General features: G+C 32.1%; 1 protein-coding gene across 13 annotated transcripts in view; it reads left to right on the forward strand.

Moving 5' to 3' along the window:
- The window catches only part of LOC144970112 (spectrin beta chain-like), a 255,001-nt gene that overhangs the window by 202,216 nt on the left and 40,758 nt on the right, over positions 1–12,027 (forward strand). For all 13 annotated transcript variants that reach the window (XM_078909351.1, XM_078909429.1, XM_078909368.1 and 10 more), the window contains 18 exons: positions 70–174; positions 635–729; positions 1,252–1,342; positions 1,750–1,905; positions 2,403–2,594; positions 3,025–3,111; positions 3,391–3,509; positions 3,974–4,202; positions 4,407–4,528; positions 4,975–5,035; positions 5,616–5,717; positions 6,320–6,508; positions 6,776–6,853; positions 7,782–8,045; positions 8,315–8,461; positions 9,165–9,319; positions 9,580–9,688; positions 11,522–11,652. In XM_078909351.1, the coding sequence (XP_078765477.1) occupies positions 70–174; positions 635–729; positions 1,252–1,342; positions 1,750–1,905; positions 2,403–2,594; positions 3,025–3,111; positions 3,391–3,509; positions 3,974–4,202; positions 4,407–4,528; positions 4,975–5,035; positions 5,616–5,717; positions 6,320–6,508; positions 6,776–6,853; positions 7,782–8,045; positions 8,315–8,461; positions 9,165–9,319; positions 9,580–9,688; positions 11,522–11,652 (2,432 nt within the window). The remainder of the gene's footprint in view (positions 1–69; positions 175–634; positions 730–1,251; positions 1,343–1,749; positions 1,906–2,402; positions 2,595–3,024; positions 3,112–3,390; positions 3,510–3,973; positions 4,203–4,406; positions 4,529–4,974; positions 5,036–5,615; positions 5,718–6,319; positions 6,509–6,775; positions 6,854–7,781; positions 8,046–8,314; positions 8,462–9,164; positions 9,320–9,579; positions 9,689–11,521; positions 11,653–12,027) is intronic.

The following is a 12,027-nucleotide window of genomic DNA, read 5'->3' on the forward strand; positions in this document are numbered from 1 at the left end:
TAATAAGATTAGCTCTTTGTGTTTTCTCTTTCTGAAAATCCTTTATAAAAAGATCTTTAATTATTCCAGGCTCAGTTGAACAGTGCTGATTTAGGAACTGGCATCGAGCAAGTGGAGAGTCATATTAGAAAACATGAGGCATTCGAGAAAGTTCTGGAGTCTCAGAATGAAAAGGTAACAATTATTTTCTTTCTATCTAAGATTTGTGATTTTCATTTTAAAAAGGGATTTAGAAACAATGGAACTCTTTTTTTAATTATTTGAATTTTTTAGAAACAAAAAAAAATATAAAACCTTTGTTTTATTTCTTAGTAAAAATATTGTTTTGAAGCAATGAAAATAATAAAATAGTTAAAATTTAAGGTAAATAACCAAGGAAACTGAATTTTTAAATCCTTTTTAAAAACATTGTATAAGTAATCTGACTTAAGATAAAACTCCTTTTATTTGTGGACAAGTCATGCCAAATACTTTTCAGCCTCTGTCTGTATTTTAAATGATTTATTGTTTTTATTTTTTGTTGTTGACTTAAGAGTGATTTTGAGCCCAAAATGTTCTGTGTTTGGTATTTTGTTGTATTTATTTCTGTTCTCTATTTTTTACTGACTTCAAATATTGAATTTATTTGTTGCAGCTTAACAGCATTCTGGATCACGGAAAGCAGTTGGTTGAAAATGAGCACTTTGAGGCCCAAAATGTTAAACAGACGATGACAGCTCTCTCAGACAGGTAGTTGGTATTTCCTATTCTTATATTTATCTTTTATGACCCTTAAAAATAAAACAACACAAGGAATGAATCTGTAACCATGATGTTGTACAGTCAATTTTGTCTCTCCTATGTTTGTGAAATCTCAGATATATCTTATTATATTCAAAATGTACAATTTTAAATTTATGCTCTAGCATTTACAGGCCTTTAAACCTTCTGACAATTGTCGGATTTCCGGCTGTACAATTTTGCTCGATATACTCTGTTAAGAGCTGACATTAAAAAAAAAAACAACAAAAAACAAAAATATATATATATATATATATATTTTTTTTTGTTTGTCCTATTGTTCAAAAAGTTCCGACAATTTTTTCTCCGACCATTTACAGGCCTGCACTTGGGTTTTACGTTATTAGTTTTATAAATAAAGGCCATGGACTCAGACAATACAAAGGCACTCTCCAAGAGATTGGCTCAAACTCTACAATATTTTGTTTTTACTCATTTACAAATATGATATTTTATATTGACTTACTACAGACGTAAAGCAATTCAGGATCAATCAAGATGGAGAAAGAATCATTTGCAAGATTCTCTACTGTATGAAAAGTTCAATCAAGACATTGTTGAGGTATTTAAAACGTGCAGATTGCTTTTACTTTGGCTTATCATCTATTGATAAATGCAAATGTTTTTGAGTTTGCTTTTTACTCCTATTGATTGTTGTAAACTCAAAATTGTACAACTGTAATTTTCAAACTGTTCAAGACGTGTAAACTCTCCGTTTTAGAATTAATGATCGATTTGATACAATTCATCATAAACAGTATTTTTAAAAAATCTTGCCTGATAATCTCATTTATTGCAGTTTGAAAGTGAATAGATATTATTAAGATGACTCCAATGTATATAAAATAATCATTATAAACACATTTACATTTGCTTATATTGGGCAAGTTGATGACAACTATAATTATAATATAATTATTAAAGATAAAATCAAGTTGTTTTAATTTTCTTTCTTTCCTTTGTCGATAGTCTGAGGGATGGATTGACGACAAGCTGAAGATTGCCTATGAAGATGACTTCAAGAATGTGACAGACCTTTACGACAAGATGAGAAAGTTACAGAAGCACCAAGCCTTCCATGGGGAGATTGTGGCCAATACAGACAAAATAAATGGCATCAAAGAGGTGGGAAACTTGATTTTATCTTTCTACGCAGTAATGGATAAACTCTTTTTTATTAGAATCAGATTTTGGCCATTTCCTTTAATTCTTTATTGAATAACTTTTATTTGGAAGGAAATTGATAAAATTTTTCATATTAACAATTTACCTTGAATCCTTTTTTTAAAAAAAAATCGTTGTTAATGTTTGAGACACAACTTTTTGGAATCAAACACAGATTGCAAGATGAATTGAATGCTCTTGAATCTATTTAGACAACAAAAAGACTATATAGTAAGAAATATAACAAGAAAAAAAAAAGATGCGAACAAGAAAATGAGCATATTACTATGTTGTACTTAATAGTATGGTTATATTATGTTGATGTCTTTAAGTTTGCTTTCATGCTTAGTTGAAAACAAACAATTATTTTAATTATCTCGCTCTTGTTGTTCAACATTGTTAGCATACAAATATCGAGATTGAAAAGTAACAAGTTGTTGTTTTGATGTTACTTGCAGCAAGGAGATGTCCTTCTCAAGAAGAAACACCCTGAATCACCTCAGATAAAGCAAAACCTGCAGCGTTTCATGACTAAGTGGAATGAGCTTCTTCAGGCCTCCTCAAATAGAGGCAAAGGCCTTGAGGAGGCACGTGACATCCTGGAGTTCATGGAACAAGTGGATAAAGTCCTACAATGGGTTAGAGAAAAGGTGAGGCAACATTGACCTTCAATGAACAAAGATTTCTCTATCTGAGAAGTGTTCATGTTGTTCAGAGTTGAAATCAAGGCACTTTCAATTCCAGTAACATTTTTAGGCTGGAAGATGAAACTTTGGTTTAAGATGTGACATGACAGGAAGGGGGTGATAGGAGACGAGCGAGTAATTTTTTGAGATTATTTCCTCTTTTTGTACCTCGGGTATATTATGGAATGATAGTCTAAACACAATTTTGTTATTTCTGTTGAGTTACTTTGATTAAAATCTTATGGATTATAGTTTACTTATAAATGATTGAATATATAAGGTAACTCGGAACTTCTATAAATTGTGTCATCGTTAATGTGGATAAATATTGATATATTGCTTGCTTAAAATAGGAATATTTCACTGGTTGCCATGCACCATCTTCTCGTTGCAGGAATCGTTAGTGCATCAAAATGACCTTGGTAAAGATTATGAGCACTGCCTGGAACTGCAAAAGAAAGTGAACAACCAAGAATCTGCTGTAAGTTGGCTTAAAAGTAGAATTTTGAAAAGATGTGTTTTTTTTTAGATTTATTGTATGACGATCGGTTGAACAAAACTTCATTTACAATTTATTACTTCATCTAATCTATATTACAGTCAGTGAAAATCAATGTCATCCATCTTTGTCTTTGTAATTTGACTGCCAAAGAGTATCGACCAATAACTTAAACATGTGGCTTGTGATGCATTCATTATACACTAATAAGAAATAACAATACAAAATAATAGGACCTAACCTTTATATTTTTGCCATCAGGGAATCACTGTCGATGAAAAGAGGATAAAGGATATCAACCTTCTGGCAGACAAACTTATTGCCCAAGGAAGAACGGATACTGTACAAGTCAAAGATAGAAGGGCAGACATGAATCAAAAGTATGTATACATTTTTTCTTTCACTTCTTAGAGACACCTTTATGTGTCTTATTTTGATTGTTATAATTTTCATAATGAGGTCAATGCAAACCTCATAATTGCATTTTCCCCACCGAGTTTGAATCACTAAGTTACTAAATTATATGGACGTGCAATTTAATATTAAACATTATATTCTGTTTTAGTTAAGAACCAGAACATCAGATACTGTTGTTTCTTATCAATTAAAGTGTTCAGCGATTGAAGTAATAAGTAATAGAGTGATTAAGTGATTAACTGCATCGTATGTTCTGAAAAACAATTGAGACGTTTCCGTATTTTATTTTTAGACTTCATGCATAAGATCCAATTAAGTAAAAGATTTTATTGGATTGTTGATTTTATCAATAAGATGGATTCTAAACCCAAATAAGAACTTTTAACAAATATTTTTGTCTATTGTGACATCTCTTTGACTCCTGTAGGTGGCAGAATCTCCAAGGGGCTTTAAATGACTACAAATCTCGACTTGCTGCAGCTCTAGAAATTCACGCTTTCAAGAGGGACGTAGATGACATCGATGATAGAATAGAGGAGAAATCCAAGTTGTTGTCAGTGGAAGACGTTGGGAAAGACCTACAAGCAGTCCAAGCCCTCCAGAGGAAACAGGAGGAGATAGAGAGAGACATGACAGCTCTCCAAAATCAGCTAGAGGTTAGTTGATTGGAAGGGAAAATGCTTCAGCTTATTATTGTTGATTTATGATCTGGTGACCACGAAAATTATCTAATCAGGATTTAGATTCCATTTTGAAGCGATCCACAATATCTTTATATTCATGATTTTTAAAACGATGTCCTGAATTGGATTTTGTATTTAAGATCCTTACTCCTTTACTTTATGTTTTATTTGTTCTAGAAAATTGAGATGCAAGCAAGTAAACTTTGTCAAAAATACAAGGACAGGGCGAAGGAGATAGAGCTGAAGAAACAAGAGGCAGAGGACAACTGGGAGGCTTTGGAAGATTTGTCAGATTCTAGGTAAAATTCTTGAATTTTATCAACTGTTTGAGCAATGATTATGCATTACAGTTTGATTATCAGATGCTGAATTGATAAGGGCAGGAAGATGTTTATCGGCAAAAGCGAATAGTGCTTAAACATCTGTTTCCAATGATGTTTGTAAAATTACGCAGAGCAAGAAGTCTAATTACATGCTGATATTGAATTCTTTGTCCTTTATTATACTTTCTGTTCTTATGTGAGACTTTCGATTGGAGTTCCCATGTTTTTAACAAACAAAATTAATATTGCATGGTCTGTTCATTTTGCCATCATGTGATTTAAATTATACTCGCTTGCATTAAAAGAAAATATCATCATTATCATGTCATACCTTTAATCTACTTTTAAGCCTATTGATAACGTTTTTGCTTTTAAAGGAATAGATATTTTGATTTGAATGTACTTCTATATCCATTCCTCAGGAAAGCAAAGCTCTCAGAATCCTATCAACTACAGAAGTTCTTGGCTGATGCAAGAGAACTGGTAACAATTTACTTTAAAAATCTTTAATCAAAATTATGAAAATGAGATGAGAATCAGTTGTTTACAAAAAAATATAAACCTCATTACCTCATATCTTTGCTTCAGTTATCATATTTTCTTTGGAGCTTTCTCACTTTATAAATTATTCAGACTGTTCGCTAAATTATTAGCTGTGATATATGAGAAAACCTATTTTGATTGGAAACGTCGTTTAAAAGAAAGACGTTTGTATTATAAATGAAACAGCTAGAAAATATCAAACATCCGTTTTCTTGTGGCTGAGATGAAAATAAACCCAAACAAACAAAAACAAAAAAAACCCCCAAAAAACAAATCAAATAAACCAAAAACACCGCGTAAATAATTCCGTATCTGCCGAGTTCTTTTCCGCTCGTCCTAAATCTCTGGTTTGCACATACCAGCTCTAAACATGGCGCTGTGTTAGGCAGTCAAACACTTTAATGATTTATCACAATGTAAATTGAAAAATCAGTATAGTTATTTATTTATGTCCACAAGGTGAAACATCCCACCCATAATTGTTTTTTAATTTCTTGATTTTCTCACTTTTCTTTACCAGATAAGTTGGTCCAATGATATGATTGGAAAAATGAATGCTGGAGATTTGGCCAAGGATGTAACAGAGGCAGAAAACTTGCTTCAAATGCATCATGAAAGGAAGGTAAGAGATTTGCCTTGTTACTTATTACAAAGGTGCTTATTTCTATTTTGGTTAAAATCAAAAACTATGGCGTGAGATTAACTGCATTGCTTTTTTTCCCCTATAAGACTAGGTTTAAAATCATGTTTTTAAACTATGAAGTAGTCATTCAAATCCATTAGGTCTATGGAGTCGGAGTTTATCCCGGTTTCTATAGTGTGAAAGGGACCCAAAGCAAATGCATGCTACCCTTGGTTAGGACTCTAGTCTATTGCATAGAACTTTCTGCCAGATTTAACAGACCCGGCTTCCTAATCAGTGCTGGTTGACTAGCGGGGTCAGAAAAAACCTCAACTTCACCTGGGATCAATCTTGATCTTTTTGCTTGTGAAGCAAGTGCTCTACCAACTGAGCTATCGAGACCCACTTTCAAACTTGCATCTACTTTTAAAAGATTCATGAGATGCAACCATTTTTCAAGTTCACAAGATGAAGAAAACGTTGAATTATTAGAATTCATAAGAGATAGGCGATATTTGATTATTACATTTTGGAACACACTTGACTGAATACGATGATTGAGGGGAAAACCCTTTCATTTTTTTTCCTTTGCTATACAACAGGCTGAGATCGATGGGAGGAAATCTCACTTTTCATCAGTTCGTGACCATGGCAATAAATTGGTTAATGAGAAACACTACGCTTCTGATGAAATCAGCAAGATGGTAAAGCAGCTGGATACTACTAGGTTAAGTCTTGGAGGTTCTTGGGACAAGAGGAACAATCTCCTTACACAGTGCCACAATTTACAGGTGACCGAGCTCTTTTCACTTTAATAATAATATTGTTCTTTTGATTTTGTTATGATTTTTATATGCTCTTGTGTGCTTTAAGCAAGGCCAGCCTTAAACCTGACAACTTTTAGTTGAACATTTCCGTTCATAACAGTAGTTTGTGGATTGCATGAAGGCAGAAGAGAAGGAAATGGAGGTCGAGGATGGAGAAGAATAAGAGGAGGAGGAGGGAGAGGAGGGGCCATTTAAAGAATATTTTGAACAATATAATTTTTCACCTTCCAGATGTTCAAAGAGACCGCTGAACAAGCAGATGCCTGGTTGGGAACTAAAGAAGCATTCCTTGCCAATGAAGATGTCGGGGTAGGTTGAAAATATATCCTACTTATCATAACTTTAACTTATTTCAATACATTCTAACAGTATGATAATGTAACAGCAATACAGTCATTTGTGCAAAGTAAAAAAATATTTTACAAATGCCAACTATTAGTATGCTTGGATGATCGTAGTTTATTTTTTCATGAGCCTTTAAGGTAAAAGGTCAATGATTCCTTTTTTTTGTTTGACTGCTTTTTCTATCCCTAGTATCTCTGTACAGTTGCAATGACAAATACTATTTTTCGCAAATTATGAATCCAGCACTATTACAGTCATTTAAGAAAGATAAAAAGGATCAAACTATTTTTAACTCAAACTTCACATTTCTGTAATGAAAGCAAGAAAACTTTAGTTAATATTTTATGTTATTGGTGTTCATCTCTAACCATATATATAAATGACCACTACAATTTCATATTTTCGTTATTTTTATTTCAAACCCGAAAATGGCTTAGGAAATTTTGCTTCCTTGCTTTGATCTGGACATTGATAATAGTCTTACTCCAGTTCAAACTTATCAAATTCCATGCACCATTTCGCACTTGTATTTGTGCTATGAACAAATGATATGATCCAAAGCCTCAAATCGGTGTTACATTGTCATCAACAATCAAAAAGTGATTTTAAAACCAAAATGACTAGACATATATTATGAGTTATCAGTTTTTATCACTTACAATAACTATATCCATTGAACTTAATTAAACCTATGAAATTGAACGAATTTTTTTTTTTTTACTATAAACTCAATTTTGAGCTTCTGATCAACCCGGCATAAAACAGTTTTGTGGTTTTAGTGTCTGATGCATGGTTAACATTTGAATGCCATTTTCTGTATTTCTACCTAAAAATGACATATTAAGGTAGCCTTCATCAATAGATAATTCCAATTGATTTTTTCTGTGCTCAGAACACCCTGTACAGTGTTGAAAGTCTGATGAAGAAACACGAAGGCTTCGAAAAGACAACAACAGCTCAGGAGGACAGAATAGACGAATTGAAACAGTTTGCCTCTGACCTTTGTTCTGATAACCATTATGCTGTTGATGAAATCAATGCAAGGTGTGCCCTCGTCTTGAATAGGAGAAAGAGAATGTGGGAAGCATCCGAGGCGAGACGAAAGAAGTTGGTGGATTCTCGAAACTACCAGCTGTTCTTGAGAAATCTTTATGAGGTATACATTTTGTATGTTGTTTTGTCTTCACTTTTTCTTAATGTTAATATCTTAAACTCCCCAAAGTGTCACATTTTGTAAATAGAAACATCAACATTTGAAAGATATAAACATGTAAACATAAGATGAAATAGAAGTTTTAACATTTAATGCGTTGAAATGGAGAGCAACTGTTATTGCCTCTTTCAATGTTAAATAATTTTGAATAGCATGAAAGCATTTACGAGAAAATGACAAATTTGTTTTGTTTTTCCCCCCTTTTCTCCCAGGTCTCAGGATGGATAAACGAGAAGTTGCAAGTAGCATTGGATGAATCTTACAGAGATCTTACCAACCTTCAGGCTAAGCTCCAGAAACACTCAGCTTTTGAGGCAGAACTCTCATCCAACAGGAACAGAGTGGATGCTGTGGTTGAGGTAAAGTGCCTGAACCAACAATTAATTATGATTTGGCAAAATACTTAATATCAGAATTTCAGTGCAATTGCAGGACCAAATATGAGCATCACATGATTAATGCTTTATTGAGCCATAACCTAACATAGACCACCAATGCACAAGTGCGGCGTTTATCTCAATTTTGAAGCTACCATAGAATTGGATTGGACAAAATACTTGAATTTGCATTATGCCATTTAGTTGAGAAGATTTTATCAGATCAAAACAACAAAGCTGAGAGTTCTTAGAATTGAAATATGATTGGAATATTAACTCTCACCTTGGCCATCCTTTGAGCCACAATTTCTGTCTGTTTGAGTTCTGCACTTTTTCACTTTGGTGCCAGGAAATAAAAAAAATAATGATATTACAGCTCTAGTTTATTGATATTTATTTTTAAAAAGTTGTCCAGAAATAAAAAGTTTGGATTTTCAACAATTAAGCAGACTAAATTGACTCAACTCATGTTAATATTTCCAGGAACTTAACTTAGTTCTGTCTTTTTCTTTTCTATATATTTCTTATGGATTCAATATTATTTAACGCAATTATTATCCTTCCATGATGAATCAAGTAAATTATTCATAATCTATTGATATTACATACATTTTTGTCCTGATGTCAATTTTCCTTGATTTACAAATCAATCATATATTATTATTTCCCTTCATTTCTTTGACAGGAGGGCCAAGGGCTGATAGAAGAAACACATTATGCAAGATCCGATATTCACAAACGATTGGAAGAACTCGAGTTGTCATGGCAAGCTCTCATTGCCGCTAGTGCTGACAAAAAAGACAGACTACAAGATGCTCATCAAGCTATGCTGTTTAATAGGTACTTTTTTTTTTAATTCATAGGTCAAAATTGTTAATAATGTTTGATAAATGATAGTCCATATAAATTTAATGTAGCCCTTTTATACATTTATACATTATTTTAGAATTTCTGTATGATTAACTTGTATTTAGATGAATAACTTTAAAGAGAATTTTTAACAATTATTTATATACATCATTAATTGTGCATTTGCCAATAGTTTGTTTTACTTACAATGCACCAGGCATTTATGATTATAATTTTGTGTAAATTTTCAGGGTTGTCACAGATCTGTCAGTGTGGATGGATGACGTAGAGAACCAACTCGTGTCAGAAGACCATGGAAAGGATCTTAGTTCTGTCAACAGTTTGCTCAAAAAACACCAGGTGTGTAGTGTTTTGATTGTTACAAAACTATACCTGTATTTCTGGTAACTGTATATTTACCTATAAAACTTACTTATGTGACATTTTGTGTTTTGTCTTTATGTGTAGTGTTTTGATTGTTACAAAACTATACCTGTATTTCTGGTAACTGTATATTTACCTATAAAACTTACTTATGTAACATTTGTGTTTTGTCTTTATGTGTAGTGTTTTGATTGTTACAAAACTATACCTGTATTTCTGGTAACTGTATATTTACCTATAAAACTTACTTATGTGACATTTTGTGTTTTGTCTTTATGTGTAGTGTTTTGATTGTTACAAAACTATACCTGTATTTCTGGTAACTGTATATTTACCTATAAAACTTACTTATGTGACATTTTGTGTTTTGTCTTTATGTGTAGTGTTTTGATTGTTACAAAACTATACCTGTATTTCTGGTAACTGTATATTTACCTATAAAACTTACTTATGTGACATTTTGTGTTTTGTCTTTATGTGTAGTGTTTTGATTGTTACAAAACTATACCTGTATTTCTGGTAACTGTATATTTACCTATAAAACTTACTTATGTGACATTTTGTGTTTTGTCTTTATGTGTAGTGTTTTGATTGTTACAAAACTATACCTGTATTTCTGGTAACTGTATATTTACCTATAAAACTTACTTATGTGACATTTTGTGTTTTGTCTTTATGTGTAGTGTTTTGATTGTTACAAAACTATACCTGTATTTCTGGTAACTGTATATTTACCTATAAAACTTACTTATGTGACATTTTGTGTTTTGTCTTTATGTGTAGTGTTTTGATTGTTACAAAACTATACCTGTATTTCTGGTAACTGTATATTTACCTATAAAACTTACTTATGTGACATTTTGTGTTTTGTCTTTATGTGTAGTGTTTTGATTGTTACAAAACTATACCTGTATTTCTGGTAACTGTATATTTACCTATAAAACTTACTTATGTGACATTTTGTGTTTTGTCTTTATGTGTAGTGTTTTGATTGTTACAAAACTATACCTGTATTTCTGGTAACTGTATATTTACCTATAAAACTTACTTATGTGACATTTTGTGTTTTGTCTTTATGTGTAGTGTTTTGATTGTTACAAAACTATACCTGTATTTCTGGTAACTGTATATTTACCTATAAAACTTACTTATGTGACATTTTGTGTTTTGTCTTTATGAAAGTCGAGCAACGTTGAGAGTAGTCAATGACCAATCGGGTGACATTGATCGCAATCATTCCTGCCTTTGTCTCCAAACACGTTTTATACGTTACTACACTAGAGTCAAATGTGAATAATCATGTAACTTTAGGCAGTGTTGGATATGGATAGTACAAAAGGGCTCGGGAGAAGCGATTATTTTTAAAAACTAAAATGGACATATAGTTCCATATTGATTGTTAGAGGAATAGACTGGAATGCTCTACCCAAGTGTGAACACAACAGATTTAGAAACTTTCAAACAAAGATTATCAAAATTCTTCAGCCTAAATACCAACAATGGCTGTCACACTCAACAACTCTCTCCGTCCTCGAATACAAATTCTCAGAATTGAGTCGACCGAGTAACATTCAGATTCAGAATACATGAAGCATGGTAAATTGTATTGACGTTGCTAAATATTCAGTAATGTGCTTTATTTATATTGATATAAATTTGTGAAGAAAAAGAATTTGCTTGTTTGATGTTATACTATTTATTTTTCCCTTTTTCTTCTCTCTATTAATATTTTGTTAATATAATATATTAAATAGTTTATTTCACTCATTACTGACTCAACTGTGTTGATTGGTCTTGTTTTGCATATAGCAATTGGAACAAGACATATCATCTCATAAGGAAAAAGTGACTGACGTCTTGGATGCAGCCCAGGTATTCAAAGAGTCCAAACATTTCATGAACAAAGAACTGCAAGCAAGCGCAAGAGAAATATCTGAAAGGTATTATTTCAAAATTTTGTGTTGTATGATTTTTATCTGCCATTTGTAATGTTTATTACAGAAAATTTATATGATTTCATATAAATAGATTAAATAACTTTAAAGATTTCAAGAGAAATAACAGCAATTTGGAATGAAATAAAGAAATCACTATAACTAATTCCAAATATCAGCATTATACCACCAAGACAGCTGCAACCACAAATACCCCTGATGACACCAATCGCTGCAATACAATTGTCTGTATAAATACTATTTGACTTGCTGGTATTAACGTTGATCATGAGGCATTCATAGCCAGTAAAAAACATGGAACTGGAAAAAGAAGATCTGATTGAACATTTTTGCTACAAATGTAGCAGCACCACCATGGGT

Source organism: Berghia stephanieae, chromosome 1 (genome assembly GCF_034508935.2).
Source record: "Berghia stephanieae isolate SIO BIC M18660-M18661 chromosome 1, UCSD_Bste_1.3, whole genome shotgun sequence".
Classification (NCBI taxonomy): Eukaryota; Metazoa; Mollusca; class Gastropoda; order Nudibranchia; family Aeolidiidae; genus Berghia; species Berghia stephanieae.